General features: G+C 48.2%; 1 protein-coding gene across 1 annotated transcript in view; it reads right to left on the minus strand.

Moving 5' to 3' along the window:
* Positions 1-3,479: 3,479 nt before the first annotated feature.
* Positions 3,480-24,356, minus strand: part of LOC141994194 (uncharacterized) — a 30,366-nt gene continuing 9,489 nt past the window's right edge. Inside the window, exons 4-12 of the mRNA XM_074964372.1 lie at positions 15,239-15,583; positions 12,888-13,157; positions 11,883-11,999; positions 9,314-9,415; positions 7,943-8,065; positions 7,109-7,204; positions 6,461-6,553; positions 5,626-5,690; positions 3,480-4,208 (exon numbers count right to left, since the gene is read on the minus strand). Coding sequence (XP_074820473.1) covers positions 4,167-4,208; positions 5,626-5,690; positions 6,461-6,553; positions 7,109-7,204; positions 7,943-8,065; positions 9,314-9,415; positions 11,883-11,999; positions 12,888-13,157; positions 15,239-15,583 — 1,253 coding nt within the window. The 3' untranslated portion in view covers positions 3,480-4,166. The remainder of the gene's footprint in view (positions 4,209-5,625; positions 5,691-6,460; positions 6,554-7,108; positions 7,205-7,942; positions 8,066-9,313; positions 9,416-11,882; positions 12,000-12,887; positions 13,158-15,238; positions 15,584-24,356) is intronic.

The following is a 24,356-nucleotide window of genomic DNA, read 5'->3' on the forward strand; positions in this document are numbered from 1 at the left end:
AGGAATAGCCAGCATGGCTAAACAAACCTCATTTCCTTCTTTGACAGGCAGGGTGGGGAACGGGGGTGCAGTAGACATGTTATATCTTATTTTTTAATAAGGCAAATTAAGGAAAGGTGGTTTAGATGAAATTATGGTCAGGTGGGTGCAAAACTGGTTGAAAGACCACACTCAGAAAGTAGTTTTGGTCAGGCGCTGCCTCCCAAGAGTCAGGCATAGTGGATGAGACTCAGGTCGAAGCTGGATGTCAGGTATGGACTGGGCCCAAGGGAGGGCTGTGGAACTGAGATCTCTGGACAGGCCGGGGTGAGAACAAGGATCACAGTCCGTGGATATGCAAAAACAGTACTGTGGCTGAAGTCCAGGTGCAGGCCACAGCTGGGGAGCTGCTTAAGCTAGCTAATGGGTAATGCTGACAATGTGTCCTATGCCTTGCCCCTCTCTTGAAGGTAGGCCCTCCCTGCAACCGAAATTTAGGGACTTAGCTCTGCTTTTTGAAGCATGAATGGGAACCAGCCACCTGCAGTCACACAGTTCAGGCACCAGCTCCTAAAGAGTGGGTAGTGCTGTCTACCTGTACCAATATTAGTTCAGTGGTTAGAGCACTCAGCTGCAATGTGGGAGACTCGGGTTCACTTCCCTCTGCTGGGGGAGACAATGATTTGAACAGGGGTATGAAACCTCTCAAGAGAGTGCTCTAATCGCTGAGTTACAAGCCATGCAGATGTCAGGCTCCCTCTACCTTTCCTGTTGAAGTTGTTCCAGGTTGGAGAAATAATGCCAGTGATTGGAGCAGGGGGACTCCTACCTTCCCCACGGGTGCCCAAACTCCTGGACTACAGCATCATTCTCGCTTGCTAGCTCTATTTAAGTATTTATCCACCATGGTGCAGTGTCCCACATCCCAGGTGAGTGTTGTAACTTCTGGGCTAGATGTTAAGTTATAAGGTAGGCAGCACCACCACCTTGCTGCCAGATTCTAAATGGGCCTTGATCCAGTAGGCATGCTCAGAGGCTCAGTGGATCAGGCCCCACCTTTCTCCCCACAGTTCATGAATCACTCCGGAGCTTACATGGGAGACAGGCCCCACCTCCTCCGTTGCATACAGGGAGGCAGCCCAGTGACAAAAACAGGTGCTGAGGGAACTTTTACTCTGAGAACTTGGGTGGTCAGTGAATTTAGACACCTACAGAGTTTGGTGGGAGTTTTATGGAGCCAAAACTGGCATTTAGATGCCTAAATATGGGGTTTAGGCAGTTAAGCACCTTTGAGGTTTGCACCCAAATCATCTACCTTTTGTCTCTGTCTTTGGTCAATCAACTTTTCAGGAGAGAACGTGAGAAAGAGGATGCCATTTACCTCTGGATGGAAAGGAAACAGGGCTCAGAAGTGTTCGGATGGCAGTCTGAAGGAGCTGGGTTTGAGTCTGCCCTAATCAGCAAGGACGTGTGAGTGGAGAAGCCAGAAACTGGCTAGATGGGTACAGCTTGGGTAAGGTAAGGAGCCCTCACCTCGCTGCTGAGAGTGCAGGGATAGGGGGAGATCAGATTAGAAACAAGACAACATGAGGTAATATTTCTCTCAGTCATTTTACTTATATTACTCCTAACACAGACAAAGGAATGCTATAAAAGAAAATTCTAACACTAATATAACAGTGACAAAAAAACATGTGTAACATGGCTGACAGATAGGTGCAAGAGCTGAATGAAACTGGAATTATGCTCTGTAGAAGCGACATTAAAGTTGCAGAATCCAACACTGAAAAGTTAGGAAATGCCCAAACAGAGATTGTCCACTCCTGCCCTTCCCACACACACTTCTGTATACGCCCAATAAACTACAGGAAGTCTGTGACAGAGTCTGAAATAGAATCTGTCTCGCTTCAGTCTCAGGCCTCCAATACAAGACAACAGTTCTTTTCTTGCCACCCATCACCTCATGTAGCGTCCACCCTGAGCACTGACTGAGGCAGGGGTCCAGTAGACTAAATTAAAGTAGGCAATTAAAAACTACACCATTAAAAACCTATGCCCGAGGTGCAGATTTGTGATTACATGGGCAATCTTTCCTCCGGGTATTTGTTAGTTTCAGTGCCTGACTTTGCAACCTTAATAATCTTCTCATGTAGCTTTCTAGAAGTAATTTTCTAGCATCTAAAACAAAACACAATTCTGACATCCTATTGAGCTATACTGACAGCCAGGTGAACTAATGCTAGGGTTTGAACCAGTACAACATAAAGCTATTTAATAGTAACAGCAGTACAGTGGAATGGCTTACATGACTATTTGCTAGCTAGTACAGGAACTATCAGGCGCTATTCCTGGTTTGTGTATTGAGGGTTAATCAGGGCTGGCCTTAGTGAAAATAGTGCCCTGGGTGAACTTGTGTTTTGGCACTCCACCTTCCGCTATTACCTCTGGTTCCTATGGGCTCCCTGCCCCCATCCCCAATCACTTCCAGGCCATTACCTATACTTCATACGGAATGTCCACAGGAAAGTCCATTCAATGTAGATGGTTGTCTCCCATGGTCCATTGTGAGTTAAGTGTCCCTTGGTGAGCCACTTACTTTGACTAGTCCCTTCAAGATGTGCTGGCTAACTATCTTGCGGGCATTACCCCAGGAGCAACCATTTGAAATCCAGGTATTAGAGCCAACACTCAACTTCAGATACAAAAAGGATACATGCATACAAATAGCATAAACTTATTCAGCAAATCAGAACCTTTTCACAGACAGAGTGTGTACTGGGGAGTGTGAGACTGTGTGTGAGAGAAACAATCTGTGTTGGGGGACAATGAGAGGCAGAGTGTGCGTGTGTGTGTTAGGGAAGTTTGAGAGTCAGTGAGCGCACTGTCACTTTAAGTCCCTCCTCCCCCCAGCTCGGCCCGACCCCTCCCCCACTCCCGTGGAAATTTCGCTCCCCCTGGCCCCAGCCTGCCCGGCCCCTGCCAGACACCGAACAGCAGCGCAGGGCTGCAGGCAGGGAGGGACTCGGCTCCGCTCCGGGCAGCGAGTGGTGGGCCGGGCCGCCAGTGACCAACCCCGGCCGCGCTGCTCTGGGCTCCCCGGGGCTGAGGCAGAGCTGGAGCCCTCAGCCGGCCGGCTGAGGAGGGAGGGGCTGGGGGCAGGGAGAAGCCCGCCGGCCCAGCGCAGGGGAGGGGATGGAGAAGAGAGGAGTCCGGCCATAGCCAGCCAGGGGAAGCCCGAGCCCCTTGTGGCGCCCCTCTGGCGCCCTGGGCATGGGTCCCGTTTGCCTGGCTCTAAGGCTGGCCCTGGGGTAATGGCTAGTCATGCTACCTCCTTGTGTTTTTTCCATCACAAACAAAACTAAGATGGCAAACCCAACTCCCAGTCACTTTGTTACCCTACAGGGCTGGATTCTACAACCAGTCCTGGTAGGAGTGACCTTGTGTAACCTCTTAGTTACAGACAACTGCAAATGAGTCGGAGCAGGGCGGGGGGGCGGGGGAGTTAGATTGATACTCCCCCTGTAAGAGGCCTCTCCTGCTAATAAAAGCTCTGATGTGCAGAGAATTGTTAACCCAAGGCAATGGAAAAGCAGAGTGAATAAGCCACCCCTGTGACCGACACAAGTTCCACCGACCTAAGTGCTGCTGTGAACAGCGCTATGCTGACAGGAGGGCTCTCTCCACCAGCCACGCTGCGGCGCAGCTGCACTGCTGTAGTGCTTATAGTGTAGACTAGCCCTAAGTGTGTTTTCATGAGAACCGTAAAAGGCATCTCTGACCCCAGCCCATCGCTTTGCCCAACTTCAAATGCCTGCTTCAGAAACACGGAGGAACTAGAGCGCTTCAAAGAAACAAGGGGAAAAAAAACTTGGTTAACATTAGCAAAAAAGTTCCTATTTTCCCCTAACCATGCTTTCAGCAACAATGGAATAGTTTTTTACTGAAATTCTGGGGTGGGAGGGGGGACTGAGCCTGAGGCAGAGTCCTGGCAGTGAAAATTTCAGCCCAGGTGGTTAAATGTTGGCAAAGTGTATAAGCAACCAATCACACAGGCTTGCAAGAGGAAGCCTTGGCCGGACTTAGGTATGGGTGTTCCCGAGAGCTGGCCATAATGACGACAGGGTTTCCAAATTTGATTGTAGCTTCTTCCGGATCATTCTTGGTGGCATGAGACTAGGGAATGCTCTTTATGGCTGTTGCAGCATGTCTTCCTCAGGCTCCTGCTGCATCTGCACAACACATGTATGTGAATGAAGTGTGCCCTGCCGCATCCCACTGCTAGGGCTCAGTGCCAGCCTAGTCATGGGACACAGGGGAACTCAGAACTTCCCTAAAACATTCAGAACAGTGGCAAGGCCCTGTACAGACAGAGGAAAGGATTTCAAACCGCCTTATTGCTACTTGGATGCCAGCAGCTCCTGGCAATGGTATATCTCACTGAGAGAATGTGTGAATAAAACTGGCACTTTGGAGAAGTTGGTGGGATGTGGTCATTTCTGCTGGAAAACAAGAGCAGCACGGAAACCCTGTGGGGAGAGTGTAGATCTGCATCCACTTTGACTGTAAGCTTTACAGGGCTAGGACTGTCTTGTGAGTGTACATACAAAGCCTAGCACGATGGGACCCTGACCATGGTTGAGGCCCTTCAGTAGCCACTGCAGTAGGCATGTTAACAGTAGTATGAGAGACAAGGTGAGTGAGGGAACATCTTTTACTGGACTAGCTTCTGCTGGTGAAAGACAAGCTTTCAAGCTACAGAGTGGCCCAAAGAAGAGCTCTGAGTAAATTGCAAAGCTTGTGTCTCTCCCCAACAGAATTTGGCCCAATAAAAGATGTTACCTCCCCCATCTTGTCTCTTTAATATCCTGGGACTGGCATGGCTACACCACCACTGCAAATAATGGGATTGTGATCATTATTTTTAAATAAATTTGACAGCCTAAAGACTCCCTAAAATCAGACTTCCCCTCACCAATGAATTCATGTGTGCTCTCCCTTGCTAAGGTGAGAATATAAAACGTATGCCTCTACCCCATGGGGCCATGATTTAGGTTTATAAAAGGATATGTAGATCTGCATTTGAGTGTCGGCATTGTGCTTGAATGGGTGGCAGTCCTATTAAATGGGTGGCTATTTCAGCTTCCAGCTTGTTGATAAAGGTCTAGAGTCAGCTTGTGGACAGACACATTCTGTTTCAGAACAGCCAGGGAAACCAGATGTTACAATGCTCGGCTTGTACCCTGTTACCATAGCTATATAACTGCGGGAAAACAACATTCCAAGCTTAAAATACCCAAGTTCTATTAGTTTTTGGGGTGTACAGAAGCCCTGTAGCTGTGGGTGACAATGGGGATCAACTCAAAGCTGAAAGTAAATTAAGGTTCAGCACTCTTCATGTTCTTGGGTGGGAGGGAAAGAAAGCCCAACTAAAACCCTGGTATGGATTATATAATTATTCAGAACCACAACTGCCAGGCTTTTCAGCTCTGGCTCCAAGTCTCCTGCCTTCTGTGGGTTAAAGCCAGGCCCCTCCCACGCGTGGTATAAGTTGTAAGTTAAATAATAATCATAATAATAATTTACAACTGAACGGGCAGAGGAAACTCAAAATATAGACAATAAAAAGTGAGTTACAAGGCCTGCTACCTCCTGGTCTGCTTCCTCTTTGGAATGTCGTTTATTTTCTCTTTGGTCTCCTTGTCTCCTGTGATCTGCAAAGCAGCGAGAGGCTGGTTAGCTCCTGACTTGTTTTGTACAAGTCACGCTTTGTGTAGAGGGTGACTGCATCTCTGTGTGGCATTTTAAGGGAGTCCAGCTATAGAGAGGAGGGCAAATCAGTGTCTTTTGGAGAGCACAGGTTGTCAGATCCTCCCTTTCCACCACAAGGTGGAAATGTTGGGATTTCAGAGTCGAGGGCAGGAATGTGAGCAGGAAAATGAAATTTCCCAGTACTCCCCATCACCTGCACTTCACCCTCTGTTAATTACCTGGTTCTAACCTGATTTACTAACATCTCCAGTGGCATTTGCTCTTGCTGGTATTTCAGACACTGCAGGAGAAAGAGCTATTGATACTGTACAGGTTAACTTCAAGAAAACAAGATACTCCCAGAGTCTCTTCCCCAGGGCAGCGATGGCTTTTGGAAGAACTCCCAGAAGTTAATACCCGTGTTACAAAGTGCTCGGAGATAACCAGGCAAATGAGGAGAAAAGGGCACAAGAAGTTGCATATCTTGAGACCAGCATCCCAAGAGAGTTGGTAGATGGGTAGGAAAGGAAGCAAATCGAGCCTATCTGAACTCTTAGGTGCCTAAATACCTTTAAAAACCTGTCCCCTAGTCAAAGACATCTCCCAGGGCATTGACTGTAGCCAGGTCAGTTGGAGCAGGGGGAAGTGAAAGAGCCACTAAGTTACCCAGGAAAGAGAGAGGCAGTAAATTATGACCACACAACAACTGGAATGAAACCAGAAGGATACTCACACCAAATGAAGAGGGTTAGAAGGCCAAGGAGAGAGATTACGGCTGAGGTGACTGCATAGCCTGTCAGATCTACAGTCTGTGAGCAGCCTCTCTCTATATGTTTTTTTTTTAAAAAGAGAGAAAAAGTTACAGCTTCTCAGTAGCTTGCTTATTTGCCCAAAGAAATCATAGGGGAGCTCAAATGTAGGACATAAACTTGCATTTAATCCAGACCTCTATAGGGCTAAGACATGTCTGTGGGAGGAGAGAACCGGAACATCTATATTTTATGATAATACACAAGATTCAAATGTGCTGCCCTGGGGACGTCCACTCAAGATCCCTGACCAGGGCTTTTGAGTGACCAAAGGTGAGACAGACCTCCTGAAAACCCTTCCTTGGTTTTCTGCTGAGCCAAGGGCATGGCGGGATGGGACTTTGGGGGTTTAGTCAGTGCTGTGTGTGGATACTCATGCAGCACAGACACGTTCCGAGTTCATGTGCAGTGTCCCCATGTTTTGATACAAGTGGCTCCCAGTGATGGGGGGTCACTACACCAGGCTCTGCAGCAAGAACTGCCCATGCAGAGTCTCCAGCTCTCAGAGGTGAGGGTTTGTTCTCAGGGAAACATGCAGTGTAAACATAGGTCACTAGAGGGTCTGTTCTCACCTTGGAGCCGGGAGATTTTCTGGAGTAGGAGGCTGGCAAACAGGATCACTAATATCACTGCTCCAGGGGCTGCTGAGTCCAGGATGACACGCTGCCCTGGGACATGGAGAGAAGCATGTGAAGGCAGACAGACAAATGTATTATAAAAGCTCCCATGTGAGGACATTTCTGCTATGTACAAGAGCATAATTCCAAGGAGTGCCTCATGCAGTAAATGGGTCAGATCCTGGGGCTTTGCATTCTTTTACAAACCAGAGTTATGGAAAGAAATGGACAGGAAGTTTGGGAATCAAATCTCTTCTAGTGGCAGCTGATATTTTAAAAAGCCAGTGCAAATTCAGCAGCTAAGCAGACAGACAAGCCATCCTACAGCTATGCTGGTCACCATCAAGCTGCTGAGCTCCACCTGATTATAACTTCAGTCTCTCACTCATCCCTTCTGCATACCTGGTGTTATCTCACTGCTCGTTACAGTAAAGTGACTGACACATCCAAAATGCTGATTCATGAGCCAGAGGTTTCAGAAGTTAATCCCACGTCCTTTCATGCTGCCTGCTCCTCGGCCCATATTTCCACCTTTTAAAGTCATGTGTTTGGGGCAGGGCAGGTTAAGAGTTAGATGTCGGATAGGCCTTGCAGTGAATGTGAAGGGAATGGGCTGCAGAGCGTGTGTGTGTGTGTGTGTGTCAATATTAGTACCAGTAAAAGCCGCCTATATAGCTCTTTCCTCTAACTTAGTCAGGCCTATCAAGGGTCTTTCCTCAGTCCCATTTAGGAAATAAATCAGTTCACCACCTCTCCCCCAATAATTAAATCATAAATAGAATGACTCACATGGTTTGGTCTTAAATCCACTGAGCTTTGCATGCTGACACACCAACGTTGCTGATATCAGGGCCGTTATTATGATCACATATACAAGCAAAAAGTCAAGCAATATGAAGGCAGCAAAGGGACCTGGAAGAATTAAACCAGAATTAGAGAGACTGATATGGTTAATCAGGCTTAGTAAAGGCAAATGTCAGCGAGAGATCATTATTCGGGTCTGGGCACTATACAGGCTACAGTCTGGCCTCAATTACACCAGTGACACCCCATTGCGGTCAGTGAAGTCAATGGGGTGCAGGGGCATAGCAGATGGCAGAGTTTGGCTCCCTGGCTGGGGGTGAAGTTTATAGTGGGTAAGCAGTTGCACCTGTGGACTGGAAAAGTGACTGGCAAAGGGATAGTGCTGCAGACTGAGGCATTACAGTTTAAAGGAGGTTGCAGTTTCATCCCAAGAGGCAACACTGGGTAGAATTCACTTTAAAACAAAACCTTCAGTCAACATATAGATCGCACCCTTACTATACATTAACTACCCCTGCTGCTCCCCCTCCGCCCATCCTAAGCTACTCTGCAACATCTACAAGATGTGTCCGTTTCCTGCTCAACTGTGGCAACCAGTATCTACAATCTTGGATACATACCAGTTTCCAAGACCTTGCTGCTAAAAGAGTGTTACTTCCATGACCTTGTCTCGGTGGACTAGATTGCGTGGGGCCATTGTAGGTGTCCAGTTCTGGTTGCATAGGAAGATTAAAGCTTTCCTTCATTTTTCACACAACCTATTTCTCAGGCGGCCAGCTCTGGCATTCATGCATGTCTCTGGAAAGTTTCTGAAATATGGTGTAATAGCCTAGCTTTTGTCGCCCTGCTGACCCAGGCCACCTGATCAGGCCACTAGCTAGGTCAGCCAGTGAAATTGACAACAGGGTGGCTGAGTGCACATGCACCTGAAGGTCCACCTCAGCTAAGCCTGCAACGTGTAGTTGCACTATCCTCCTTGCCCTGAAATGAGGCTTTCCTGTGAGCCACCTTCCCCCCTTATGAGTCCTTCACCATCCCCAAATGCCCAAAGCCTCTTGTGCACTCCTCTCTGAAACCCACCAAAATCACTGCTGGTGCTACCTTTCCTTCCCCCGGCGTGCTACAGTTGTCGTGGTATTTCACTGAGGACCAGATCCTCAGCTGGAGTAAATCTGTGTAGTTCCACTGGCTAGGTCGATTTACACAAGCTTCAGATGTGACTCTGAATCTGGTCACCCTCCCTTTGATTAACTGTAGGTTTCTTCTCTCTTCGTAGACTCATTCAATTCACCTCTCTCATCTCCTTACAATCTGAAGTAGACACATTTGTTAGTATCAGAGCCAGGGAGACTCTACCTTCCTCCTGCATCCAGAGCACAGTAGCAGCGAACATCAAGACGGAAGAGACACACACCAGCCCCTGAAGGAATACGCTCATCCATCTCCAGGTCTCCCTCTCTAGGAAAACAATAGACAACCAACAGTGAGTGCCAGAGCTGCATGAGACCGCAGGCTCTGCAGATTCTGTTTGCAAGGGGTGATGGAAACTTATTCTCAGCTTTGGTGTGCCTGAGGTTTATTCCCCCTGAGCTTCAAACAAAACCCCAAAACTCAAAGTGAAACTTAGCCAAAGCCACAAAGATTTGTCTAGTTTAGGTGAAAACATGAGAAACCACCTGGTTTCCTCCTGAATCAGACAACAATGAAGGTTTGTTCCAAACTCAGCCCAGGTTCAGAAACCTGGCCCAAATGTTGGGTTTGTAACAGAACCTGCAATCCAGGAGAAACCCGTCCATTTCATGTTTTGTTATGAAAGTTTCACACAGCTCTAGAGTTTCTCCACAAACAGCAGACTAGGAAGACTCAAAGGGGAGAACAGAGAAGCTTCAATAGCAAGAGTTAACACTGCAACGCTTCCAGCCTCCCACTGCAATAGTTAAAAGACAGTCACACACTGAAGACCTTTCCATTCACTTGTGAGACTTCATCTTGGTTACCCAGGCCTTTCTCACATTCAGACTGCATTACCGTAACAGGCTCTGTATAGGTGGGGGTTGGGGGGAGGCAGCTGCACCTGGAGCAAACCTGGGTGTGTCTACACTGCAGTCACAGAGTGTGACTAATTCAAGCAGACACTCCCAAGCTAGCTTTAAATTAGCTAGCTCGGATCCTGGAATAGTGAAGCCACACCAATGCGCACTTCAGCTACAAAAGCCTGCACACAACTCTGGGAAATTAATCCTGGGGCTGGCCCATGTTGAAGCACTGTGCTGCGGCTTCACTGCTGCGGATACCTGAGCTAGCTAGATTAAGGCTAGCTTGCGTATGTCTACAGGAGCCGCAGCCACACCTTGCAGGTGCAGAATGCATCCGTTCCCTTGCTCAGTGGTGCTCCAGTTTGGGAGCACTTTGCAACCACTGCAAATCCTGGGTGTCATTCACAGAATCAGTTTTCACCTGTAAAGCCCTACATGGCTAGAGCCCTGTCTACCTTAGACAGCTGTTCTCTCCATCCTTTTTCAGCAGCTGGCAGCTTCTTGGCTTAAAAGAGGCAGGACTGGTGCCAGGGTGTTTTCAGTACAGGGCTGCCAACTTCATCCTTGGTCAGACAGAGTTTGAGTCTGTTGACTAAACAGGCATGCTGCAAAGCATAGCTATTCTCAGTTGCTTTTAAAGATGGGATAAGGAGAGTGCAGGTGGGTTAAAGTGTGTGTTGGTTGAGAAGTGGGGGCATAGGCGCTGACTCTGTGGGTGCTCCGGGGCTGGAGCACCCACGGGGAAAAATTAGTGGGTGCTCTGCACCCATTGGCAGCCAAGCTCCCCGCCCACCCCGCCTCACCTCCTCCTCCTAGCACGCTGCGTCTCCACTCCTCCCTCCCTCCCAGTGCTTGCCGCTGCCAAACAGCTGTAGCAAGCTCTGGGACAAAATGGGGGGAGGAGCGGAAACATGGCGCGCTCAGGGGAGGAGGCGTGGAAGAGGCAGTGCCAGGGCGGGGATTTGGGGAAGGAGTCGAATAGGGGCAGGGAGGGGGCAGAGTTGGGGCAGGGACTATGGGGAAGGGGTTGGAATGGGGACAGGAGGGGGCAGGGCAGGGGTGCAGTCAGGGCGGGGCCGGGGGCAGAGGGGGGTTGAGCAATCACCGGAGTCAGAAGAAGTCGGCGCGTATGCATGGGGGTGGAGTCTGGATGGGCAGGGGGTAAGTTAATTATTAATTTACAATTTTTGATGTGTGTATTTTCTCTAAGCTGCATGCTCCTAGAGCGTGGGACATGACACATTTTATACCAGAGCAAACAGAGGCTGTGCCGTTGGTACAGTGAACAATAATCCGTTAAGCATCATTGTCTGTGAGTGCTGATGTGCAGAGCAAAGTACCACTCTCCAGGAGTGAGGGTGGAAGAATCTGGCCCCAAATGGAGGGAATGTTTAGGAATCAGGACAGAACAGGGGCTGAAGAGTTGCAATCCTGTTTGTTATGCTGAGTACGAGGAGTGGAGCTGGGATCTGCAGCTGCTGTTTAGAACTGGGTAACACTCCCCAGGGTTTCCACATAGGGTTGATCAGAACCGATAGACTGACCTTGCTACACTAGTGAGACCCTCATCTTGGGCCTGACCCAAAGCCTATTGAAGTTGGTGGAAAGGCTCCTACTGATTTCAGGGGCCTTTGAATCAGGCCCACGTCCGAACGTCTACACTGCAATTTTATAGCCCTGCAGCTCGAGCCCAAGGCAGCTGACCCAGGCCAGCCATGGCCATGTTGCGGGACTTGTATTGCAGTGTAGACATAGCCTGAGAGGCTAAGGGGAAAGCAATCGGCCAGTGCTGCCTGCCATTATCTGATCTGATCTCAAGCAAAGAAGAGTGGAGGCTTTAATTTTGTGTACAACAGACCCAAAGAGCCAAAGGCAGATAAAATACTTACTGATTCTTTGGTTTCCTGATTGGCAGCACAAGAAAAAGAAGCCCATCCCAGAGACCAGAGCAAACACCAAAGCAACAGCAGACATTTTCAGAACATGCTCTAGAGAAGGCGAGATACCTGGTATGTGGAGAAAAAAAATCCCAGTCTCATGGGGAAGCAGAACAGAAATAATCAACGAACAGAACAGAGAGGCTGTGGGCAGCCCATTGAGATTGGGAGCTGCTGAGAAAGTTGTTGGGAGCCAGGATATTTTCTACTTGAGGATGTGCATGAGAGGATTGCTACCGCCTGCCAGTGATGGCACCAGGTCCCAAAGACGAACCTTTCCAGCTGGGATCTAACCTCTTCTGCAGAGCTGCACAGATAGCAGGACGAAGTGAGATCATTACTGTGTTCATTCAAGTAAATGTACTCAAATAGCACATCAATAGGTAGGAGAGTTCTGGGTGTTACACTGCCCACCTTTGACCTGATACAACACATCTACCAACCACTGGGAAACTACAAACTTGGTTCTTACTCTGCTGTCTAGTGGCCAAAGTAGAAATGTATTCAGACAGGCTCTATATCAGTGGTGGGCAACCTGTGGCCCACCAGAATAATCTGATTGCTGGCTGCAAGACATTTTGTTGACATTGACCGTCCACAGGCACGGCTCCCCACAGCTCCCAGTGGCCGCAGTTCGCCGTTCCCGGCCAGTGGGAGCTGCAGGAAGCGGCGGTCCGCAGGGACATGCTGGCTGCCACTTCCTGCAGCTCCCATTGGCTGGGAATGGTGAACCACGGTCACTGGGAGCTGGTAAGGGGCGGGAGCATGCCTGTGTACAGTCAACATCAGCAAAATGTCTCATGGCCGGCAATCAGATTACTCTGGGCCGCATGCGGCTTGCGGGCCGCAGGTTGCACACCACTGTTCTATATCTTAGTGCGTAACAGCTATTCTGAAACAGGGCAGCTATAGAATTACCCACAATAAACTGAAGCCCAGGAGTAATGCAACACTCACTGACAATGGTCAAGTTCAGCGAGGATTCCTGCCAGCTGATCTCATTGCTGACATTGCAGGAATAGGAGCCACAGTCTGATTTTTCCCCTTTCCCGATGTGCAACACACTGGGACTTCCAGAAAGAAGGTAATATCTTTCCTGGGGGAGAGGGTCTCCATCCTTCTCCCAGTCAATGTTCTCCACTGTTCCCTCCGGCACATTGCAGAATAATTCAATCGGTGAACCTGCCAGGCTAGAATTGCTCCATATCTGCGGCTGGGACACAGGCCCTGAAAAATATACAACACTGGTGTAGCACCAGCCTTCACAACATGTGTGCTTCTTTCCTGGAGTTACAGGGGTTCAGGACCACACTTGAGATAAGATGAGCAGGGATCAGTCCCTGCCAGAGTGAGCACTGGGGAGTTTGGGCTGGGTGGAAGTGCAGCACTCAGGAGAAGGGGTTACATTGTTAGTGGGTTAAAGTCAAATAAAATCTGTCGTTGTTGTTTATAATAAAATAGTAATGAAGTAAATGAATACAGAACTAGCTATTCAATTTAAATGTAATCTATAAGGGTTTAGCTTCCAATTTACAGATTAAACCCCAGGCCAGCCATTCAGAGCGGCCCCCAATTTATCCATGGAAGGAGAAGAGCAGCAGCGTATGAATCAGGGTGGCTGCACAGTGCACTGAATGTCCAAAACACTGCTACCCTATGGAACTCACTGCCACCAGATATCAGTTAGGCCAAGAGCTTAGTAAGATTCACAAAAGGATTAGACATTTACATTAATAATGAGAACATTCACGGTGACATTAGATAGGCTTAAACAAACATTTTTTAAAAAGAAGGAATATAAATACTCATGGCCACAGGTTGACAGCCACTAACTGAGGAGGTTAGGAAGAAAATTCCTCTATGGGCAGGGCATTCCATAACTGTTCACTAATTAGTTTCTTGCACCTTCCTCTGAAACAGCTGGTATTGGCCACTGTCAGAGACAGGATACTGGACTAGCCAGGTTTCTGGTCTGACCTGGTATGGGGATTCCCGTGTTCTCAATATTATTGCTGTGCCATTTCTCTTGTATAACATATCTGGAGAGAGTAGAGTCCTGAAACAAGTCTTCCTGAGATGGACTTTTAATATATCCAGATGTTATAATTTTTAGTTATTTATTTTAACTTATTTATAGTGCTCTGTTTTTTTAAACAAATTGCCCATAGAGAATCTGACCCATGTAATATGTTTACAAAAATTAAAACAAATATAAATATATTAGATATTTATGGGCCACAAATGCATTAATATTGCATTAACATTGTAGATGATAAGGATTTAAGACCAGTTTAAAGGAAATTTCACTATATTGACCCCCTGTCATGAATAGCTACCGTACACAGACAAAGCAAAAAATAAACGATGGAAGCACAATGCTCAGGGTGAGGGCAATTGTTTTGTTTAGAGGGCGATGTGCTGAGCTATTGTATCCTCACGTGAGATTTGTCCAGGGTTTTCTGCCACTACATTTTTCCCTCCCTCAGCTCTGTTCTAACTGGTGCTCTGTGCTTAGAGAGCTGGCCATTAAGGAGTGAGCATAGGCATTCAACCCTGGAGCATTACTAACAATAGGTGTCATTCAGATGTTTCCCTGTGTAGCATGCTGGACAGTCACTCCCACGTGATTTCCCCTACAAGGGGCATCAAAGCTGTTCTGTGCATGGGGCACGGGGCCACCAGAGCAAGGGGCACGGGGCCACCAGAGCGGAGAGCAGTTTCACAGAGCACATTCAGACTGAACACAGCACCTCCCTGACACATCGAGTCTCCGTCATTCTGGGGGTTCAGAGCCCCTTCCTTATACATGTTTCCCAGTGCGGGATCAGATACAGCCTTCCCCATTCCGGGGCTTGCAGATCTTCCTGACATTTCTAAGTGAGTCCATCAGCATCCCCTGTCCTGCTCATAAGAACATAAGAATGGCCATACTGGGTCAGACCAAAGGTGCATCTATCCCAGTAGCCTGTCTGCCGACAGTGGCCAATGCCAGGTGCTTCAGAAAGAATGAACAGAACAGGTAATGAAGTGATCCATCCCCTGTCGCCCATTTGCTTCTGGCAAACAGAGGCTAGGGACCCCATCTCTGCCTATCCTGGCTAATAGCCATTGATGGACCTATCCTCCATGAATTTATCTAGTTCTTTTTGAAACCCTATTATAGTCTTGGCCTTCCCAACTCCTTTGTGGCTTGCTGAAAATCCCCCTCTATTATGACTATTCCCATTCACACCCTGGATTGAATGGATCCTTCTAATGTACTGATCTGTAAACACTGGAAGAGTAAGACCTCAGTGTCTCTCACTTACTGAGAACTTTCAGAAGGGTTGTCCTGGCTTCGCTCTCGATCAGATTGATACTGGCTTTGTAGACCCTGCTGTCTGTCTCGTGTAGTTTTTCCAGCAACAGGGAGCCATTAAGCGAATAGAAAATGACTCTGTCTCCATAGGGCGCATAGAGTGTCGGCTTTTGTGACCCCACATAGTACTGCACAATGAAGTCCCATGTGGTGCCATTTAGATATTCCCACTGGATGAAGTTGATGTCTTTTATGTTGTCCGGTGCAGACAGCAGCACTGAGGATCCCACGGCTGCAGCTTTTCTTTCCAGAGGTCTTGCTGCTTCTGAAGTCCACTGAAAAGCCACCAGCAGCACTAGCCAGACAGGGAAGAGAAGTGGAAAAGCATAAAAAAAGAGTCAGTCAGAAATCAAAGTCCAAAGGGCATTTTCTATACCAGGTCATTCAAAGGTTTATACCATCCTCATCACTTTAGCACCAGAGGACCTTCCAGAAGTGCATTGCACAAGAGGACTAGCATTTGTCAAGGGTTTTCCCCCTTACTTCTTTTTCCTCTTGAAGAAAATTATCTGAGGGTTTTATAGTTGTTTATTTTTAATATTACGTCTGCTGTGCTAGGTGTGTTAGTGAAGGCAAGGTCAAAGAAGCATGCCTGGCACTTGGAATGGAAAGTGAGGACATTTCAGTCAAGCCTTAGGTCTTGTTGGAATTCACTCACAGTCTTGGATTGCCCCTGCGAAAGCTCCCATCTCCTGCATAGGCAAGTTTTACCCTGGCAGTGGACAGCTCCAGTATAGAGGTTTTATGCCTCTAACATAATACTGTAAGCAAAGCTGTGCTGCTTATATTTTAACAAGGGGGAAATCCCACCAACAGTTTGTGATGAAACTTCACGCCCTGGGGCAAGGACAAGGACTATACTGATGTGTAGTGGAAACGAATATGCTGTCTCATAGCCAAGAAGGGAAGCCGCATTTCTTGGAAAACACATTTCTGTGAAACTGCACTTCGTGGGCAATGTGTAGAACTCGCTCCTGAAAAACATGCCGAGTATGGGGATAGTATCAGGCAGACAGGGATAGCATCACAATGCAGGTGAATAGGGCTGCACTGTCTGTCAAGGACGTGGTCTGAAAATGCCTCAAAATAATTGTTCTGCAGAACAGGGTTTTGTGAACTCCTCTCCAACACATCATAGTTGGCTATTTTACTTCTATCTTTTATGCAATCCAGAGCCCAGGATCTGAAAAAACAAAAAACAAAAACAGGCTACTTACTGACATATCTAAATATGTTGGCCTATTTGAATGCTTCATTTTCCTCATCTGTAAAATGGGAATGAAAGGACTTACCTTCCCCACACGGTTGCTGTTAGTGTTCACTAGTTCTGTCTGAACAGTGATTTGAAATATTACGGCGCACTCGTGACTCCATAGTTAACGCTGAGCAGAGCTTTCTGTTTCAGAGCCAATTTTTCAAAATTTCTTTAAGATTGCGATACCTCACCAAGACCAGAGGTAGCATAAGTGGTGAAAGTATGGAGTGATTTGGCCCAGCAGTTCCCCAGCCACATGCCTCTCCCCTCCTCAAACTACAGATGAGCTGCTTTTAATATCCAAAATTCACCCGCATGGGGAGAGTGTTTTGGATAATTATGCCATAAGAAGGGCTGAGCAGACTGAAGCAAATTTGAGGTCATTTGGTCCAGGTGTTCCTGAAATACTGCCCGCTTCCAATAAATTGGGCTACTTTTGAAAAGTTTCAGAGTTTAATAACTTTTTTGCACAGTTACAGGAACAAAAAAACAAAACAAAACCCTAGGCTCCTCGGATCCTCATATGACAGTACAGGACTGCCCGAGCTGAGCTATTCAGTGGTAGTAAGGTGAAAGCGGGGGTGGGGGGAAGGTTGCAAAGGCACATTCATGGTGGTTCTATGCTGTTGCATCCTAAATCAACATCCTGCTTATGATGGTGCAAATTTTTGTCCACTTGTGGAATGATGCAGAAGAATTTTTCATTCTACTGGAACTCCTGAGAGACAGATTTTGGGGCAAGACAAACTCCCCATGCACCATAGCCTGTAGCTCACTAGTCGTCTCTAATAAATAATTAATTTTCCCATCTGTCACCAGACAATGAAATAGTTCCATGGCACACAGGGATAGTTTTCTACCACAGACCTGGAAGAACTGTTCTCTTTTCCAGCCAGGGATCTCCAGCAAGCTCTCATCAGCCAATGCCACCACAGCCTGAAAAAACTGTAAGGCCATCTACTCCCCTGGCCCTCCCCTCACAGCCCTCCATCCTTTGCCACATCAAGCTAATGACCCAAAGCCACACACAAATACCAAAACATTCGTGGCAATAAACAGGAAGCAATTGCCATTTTCTTGTTAGGAAGAAGGAACCTGGCACACACAGGCAATAAGCAGAGAAGTATAGGGATGGATGGGATGCAAAGGGAGATAAAGTTGCAATTTCTGTCTTGTTATGATGCACAGAGATATTTCCCATGCTCTCCTGAACGCAGTCTCAGTTTCCAGAGGTGGACTTTCTGGTTGGCTGGATGAGGGCCATAAAACAGCACAAGTGACCTATTCCTGGCCAAAGTACTCCCACTTATCCTCACATCCTTGTGCAGTACACAGCATGCCTCAATCACATGAATGGCATTTTATACACTGCAGTTCAAATGGCTTGTAGGCAACACCCTCCTGTCTTCAGCTGGCCAAATGCACATTCCACCACCTGCTCAGGACATAGTCAGATTGTCTTCTGCCATGTGATCCCACACCAGGGTAGGCTTTAATGAGCCAGGGCAGTAGAGGATAGGCTAGGCCCCCCATTATAACAGTGGGCACAGACACCCCACTGATCTTCCACCCAAAAACTGTGGATAAGGTCCCAGCTTGGCCATATTTGAATACACTGGGTCTCCAGATTACCCTGGCTTCATGCACTTTGCCGGTGCATCCCATGTAGGTGTCTATGAACCTCCCTGTATGGTCTACCAAGGCCTCCATAAGGAGCAAGTTCATCCATTCCTGTTTATATAAACATTGTCATCTAGGTCAGGGGCATGATAAGAGGTACACCTGTACCATGGATGGCTTGAAGTCTATTCACTGAAAGACAGCTCTTACTTCAGGCACATTTCCTATCCTCACCAAGCAGGGGTGAAATCAGAACAACAGTTGCCTGGCAAACATGCATCACTACCAAATCAACAGCTGACTTGCCAATGCTGAACTGATTACCCACAGCTCTGTAACCACCTGCAGTAGCCAGCTTCTAGAGGGCAACAGCAACCCATTTTTGGGCTGGTATGGCCCTTCCCCTGCATATCCTGGTGCTAATGGGCTGGCTTGCACGACACACAGATCCGGACATGGGGCTGTCCTCATGCAGAAGTTCTGGGCTGAGGTCTGCGTAAAGATGTAGTCACACCATTCTGCGACTGTGGTCCTGGTTCAGGGTCACCAGTCAGCATTCATCAGCCTAAAATAATGGATCTGTTAATACAATAAAAAATTGCATCAGCCATCTCCAGTCCGGCAGTTCTGCATGTAGCCTGTGTGCTCTCCTTAGTTGCCGAACTGCCCTTCCCCACGTCTAGTGATCTGGATCGTCTTCCTTTTGTCAACATTTGGCACCAGTCATTGCTGCAAGCTGAACCCATGCCTTGCCACAAGTTGCAATGAAGGCCACAGAGAGAAATCTGGAGTGTGCAAAACTGGAATTGGTTTACTTTAACTTCCACACATATGCTCAGAAAGGACAGAGTCTCTCACAATATACTGCAAAGGTCTTCATAGAGTGACTCAGTTTACTGTAGTGCTATCCTTTAAAAAGGATTGTTGAAAATCTGGAGAAGGTGCAGAGAAGAGCCAGAAAAATAATTTGAGGGTTGGAATAAGTACCTTACAATGAGAGACTTTGGTTGGCTTAACCGAAGAAGACTGAGATGCCACTTGATTACAGTCTCTGTGTACCTTCATGGTGAGAAACAACTGGGTACTAATGGGTTCTTTAATTCAATGGAGAAAGGGAGAACAAGAATTGATGGCTGGAAGTTAAAGTCAGGCAAATTCTAACAGGAAAAATAAGTGCCGTATCCCTAAGCAGTAAGGATGATCGTGATGCTTCCTGGGGGTATGCAGGGCTCCGGGCATTCACCTGCAGTTTGCATATGGAAGCTTCGTCTGTGCCTGCTGTGGGGCGTGTGCTCTTTAGCGGGGTGTCACTAGGGCGCTCAGTAATTAGATCACTCCGAGGGGTTACAGTTCTCCGCTACACAGCATACCACAGTTACATTGGCTCCACGCTTGTGATGTGCTTTTCACATGTTTGCATGCACAGTCTGAGGTGTAATCCTGCTGGGGGGGCCTCTGCACATTGTAGTGAACATCGTTAGCCCTTTCCACCACTTCAAAATCCCTTCCATGAGTTCTGCATCTTGTACCTTTTCACCATGGGCGTAGTTTGGCGTGGGGCAGGGGAGCAATGCCCTCCCAAAGAGAGGCGAGGCATGGGGGGTTCAGGGGGAGAACGTGCCACTACCCCCCCTCCCCCGATTTCTGCGAGTGCTGAACTGCCCTGCAAGGCTTGCTCTGCTCATCGGCCTGTTGGGGGGGCTCTATCCTTCCCATGCTGCACCCCTCCCACCCTAGGCTTGCTGGGCTCCTGTCCCTGGCAGCCAGGTCCTGCAGGGAGAGGGATGGAGCAGCTGCTCTGGGTTACTACCTCTGCAGCTGGACACCGCCTCCTGGGTCCTAGTGCCCGCTGCTCCTGTACAACTGTGGGAGCCCACGGGTGCGGGGCCGGGGGGCAGGGCAAGGGTGGAAGAGACAGTGGGGAAGGCGGGGTAGCACAGGGCAGGGGGAAGAGAAGGGGATGGTGGAGCGCCGGGTTGGGGATAGGGTGGATGCAGTGGGGAGGGGAAGGGATGGGGAAGAGAAAGGGATATGGTAGTGTGTGTTGGGGGGAAGCAGGAGCCCGGCATGTGGTGTCCCCCCAGCAGAGAGGTGGCCAGGAGCACAGGGAGGCACCAGAGCAGCCATATCGCTGCAGCAGCTGGTGCCAGAGTGGCCGCAGCTCCCATGCTCAGGTGGCCGCAGCAGTTGCTGGGGCTCCCTCGTTAAGCCGGCCTATCCTCCCACAGCACCGGCAGCCCAGGTACCACTCCAGGCAGGGCGGGACTGAGCTGAGGGAACTGGCTTCAGCATGCACACCTGCGTGCATGCACGCCTGCACTTTGCCCCCCCAAATATAGCAGTCAAACTATGCCTATGCTTCTGACAAGGAGTAACACCAGTACCAAACCCCTGCATGAAATGAGCAATCACAGGTGTTGCGATCATACTATTCTTTGTGAGCTTCCTGGCTTTTTGGAGGTTTCACTGCACCATCACAGACTTCATTTTCTCCCTAAACCTTTGCGCATATTCAGCCACTGGTTCCCCCCTCTGCTTCCGAGCCACCCTCCCAGGAGTCTCTGATGAGATCCAGGGGACATCTGACTTTTCTCCGAACAGGAGCTCAAATGGGATGAACCCCATGGATGCTTGAGGCACTTCATGATAAGCAGACACGGGGACATTATATCCCAGTCTCTTGGTCTCTTGTTTACATACCTTTTCAGCATAGATTTTAGGGTTCTGTTGACCCTCTCCACTAAACCATTGGTTTTTAGGTGGAACAGGGCAGATTTCAGTTGCTTTCCCTCACACACCCTTCATTACACACCAAATAGCTGGGACAAGAAATGCGACCCACAATCTGATAACATTTCCTTTGGAAAGCCCACCCTGCTAAATACAGGAAACAGTTGCCGAGGCACTCTTCTATCTTCTGCATTTGATGGCGCCACGGCTTCTGAACACCGGGCAGCAAAATCCACCACCACTAATAAAAATCTTTTCCCTCTGTGGGTTGGCCTGGGTAAGGGTCCTGTAATATCTATGGCAACCCTGAAAAAATGCTTCTCTGATTACTAGTAAAGGATGCAAAGGAGCCCTAAAGTGCCCAACAGGCTTGTTCCACTTTTGACGTAAGTTGCAAGTCCTGCAGTATCCGTGTACCTTGTTCTGAGTATTGGGCCAAGAGAAGTTTTCCCTTAGCCTTTCATATGTCCTCTCCAGTCTTAAGGGACCAGCAAAAGGGCAATCGTGGGCTAGCAGCATTAACACCGCATGATGCTTTGGGGACATGATCAGTTGTTTGTTGAGCTCCCCAGGACTTCTACTTTTTCCAGCTGGGAATTCCCTGTAAATTCTTCTCTCTTCAGTAAAGAACTGCCCCATTCTCTCTGTCTGCGGTATTGGTGAGGATAGCCTCCCATATGCTTTCTAGGGAAGTCTCTGCACTTTGCCCTGTAGCAAAATCCATTTGGCTTTTGCTTGCATTGAGAGCTGTCTCAGGAAAGGGGCCAACTCCTCCCTTCCTTCCCCTCCCCTTCCCTGGAGATGCATCACAGCTTGCTGCTGCTAAGGGCGCGGAGGGCTCCTCTCCCCCCTCAGCTGCCCCTTCCTCCTCAGAACTTACTTCTGGGAACTGAGGGACATATTACCTCTTGCTGTGGATCACAACGTTAATGGCTTTGGCCAGTGATATTACGTCTCTTCCCACCAACACATCAGCAGGTAAATTCTTAAGCTGTCCCATGTTTAAAGTACCCATTAAATCTTCTCACTCTAATTCAATGCAGGCGAAAGGCACTGTGGTTCTAAACTGCCCAAGATCAGGAATTTTACCACCTCTCTCCTTAATCACATATTTCCTGACTAGGGAAACCTGGGCTCCTGTGTCTCTCCACCCCAGTCCACTTTACCATTTACTTTGGCTCCTTTAATAAACTCTTTGTCTACCTCCAGGAGGTCAGACTTTAACAAATTAACTAGATCTCCTTCTGCCACCACTGAAGTCTCTGACTCAAGGGTAGCTGCATTAACCGGGAGAGATATGGCATTTTTTCTCCATTTATTCAAGCAAGCAACCCACATGAGAAGCACCTTCTTGGACCTTCTTCTTGGGATGGGGTCCAATAATTAGAATTACCAGGAGGATGGGCATTTAGTCCCCTCTCCTTCCTCCTTTTTCCCAGAAACAAGCCAGGCCCTCCATTTTATTACAGGCTTCTGCCCTTCCCTTTGGGACCTGGACTCTATGAACGATCTCAATTGTATGTAAGAGTCATAGAATCATAGAATATCAGGGTTGGAAGGGACCTCAGGAGGTCATCTAGTCCAACCCCCTGCTCAAAGCAGGACCAATCCCCAATCAAATCATCCCAGCCAAGGCTTTGTCAAGCCTGACCTTAAAAACTACCAAGGAAGGAGATTCTACCACCTCCCTAGGTAATGCATTCCAGTGTTTCACCACCCTCTTAGTGAAAAAGTTTTTCCTAATATCCAACCTAAATCTCCCCCACTGCAACTTGAGACCATTACTCCTTGTCCTGTCCTCTTCTACCACTGAGAATAGTCTAGAACCATCCTCTCTGGAACCACCTCTCAGGTAGTTGAAAGCAGCTATCAAATCCCCCCTCATTCTTCTCTTCCGCAGACTAAACAATCCCAGTTCCCTCAGCCTCTCCTCATAAGTCATGTGTTCCAGACCCCTAATCATTTTTGTTGCCCTTCGCTGGACTCTCTCCAATTTATCCACGTCCTTCTTGTAGTGTGGGGCCCAAAACTGGACACAGTACTCCAGATGAGGCCTCACCAATGTCGAATAGAGGGGAACGATCACGTCCCTCGATCTGCTCGCTATGCCCCTACTTATGCATCCCAAAATGCCATTGGCCTTCTTGGCAACAAGGGCACACTGCTGACTCATATCCAGCTTCTCGTCCACTGTAACCCCTAGGTCCTTTTCCGCAGAACTGCTGCCTAGCCATTCGGTCCCTAGTCTGTAGATGTGCATTGGGTTCTTCCATCCTAAGTGCAGGACCCTGCACTTATCCCTATTGAACCGCATCAGGTTTCTTTTGGCCCAATCCTCCAATTTGTCTAGGGCCCTCTGTATCCTATCCCTGCCCTCCAGCGTATCTACCACTCCTCCCAGTTTAGTATCATCCGCAAATTTGCTGAGAGTGCAATCCACACCATCCTCCAGATCATTTATGAAGATATTGAACAAAACCGGCCCCAGGACCGACCCCTGGGGCACTCCACTTGACACCGGCTGCCAACTAGACATGGAGCCATTGATCACTACCCGTTGAGCCCGACAATCTAGCCAACTTTCTACCCACCTTATAGTGCATTCATCCAGCCCATACTTCTTTAACTTGCTGACAAGAATACTGTGGGAGACCGTGTCAAAAGCTTTGCTAAAGTCAAGAAACAATACATCCACTGCTTTCCCTTCATCCACAGAACCAGTAATCTCATCATAGAAGGCTATTAGATTAGTCAGGCATGAACTACCCTTGGTGAATCCATGCTGACTGTTCCTGATCACTTTCCTCTCATGTAAGTGCTTCAGGATTGATTCCTTGAGGACCTGCTCCATGATTTTTCCGGGGACTGAGGTGAGGCTGACTGGCCTGTAGTTCCCAGGATCCTCCTCCTTCCCTTTTTTAAAGATTGGCACTACATTAGCCTTTTTCCAGTCATCTGGGACTTCCCCCGTTCGCCACGAGTTTTCAAAGATAATGGCCAATGGCTCTGCAATCACATCCGCCAATTCCTTTAGCACTCTCGGATGCAACTCGTCCGGCCCCATAGACTTGTGCACGTCCAGCTTTTCTAAATAGTCCCTAACCACCTCTTTCTCCATAGAGGGCTGGCCATCTACTCCCCATGTTGCAATGCCCAGCGCAGCAGTCTGGGAGCTGTCCTTGTTAGTGAAGACAGAGGCAAAAAAAGCATTGAGCACATTAGCTTTTTCCACATCCTCTGTCACTAGGTTGCCTCCCTCATTCAGTAAGGGGCCCACACTTTCCTTGGCTTTCTTCTTGTTGCCAACATACCTGAAGAAACCCTTCTTGTTACTCTTGACATCTCTTGCTAGCTGCAGCTCCAGGTGCGATTTGGCCCTCCTGATTTCATTCCTACATGCCCGAGCAATATTTTTATACTCTTCCCTGGTCATATGTCCAACCTTCCACTTCTTGTAAGCTTC

This window comes from Natator depressus, chromosome 9 (assembly GCF_965152275.1).
Source record: "Natator depressus isolate rNatDep1 chromosome 9, rNatDep2.hap1, whole genome shotgun sequence".
Taxonomy (NCBI): Eukaryota; Metazoa; Chordata; order Testudines; family Cheloniidae; genus Natator; species Natator depressus.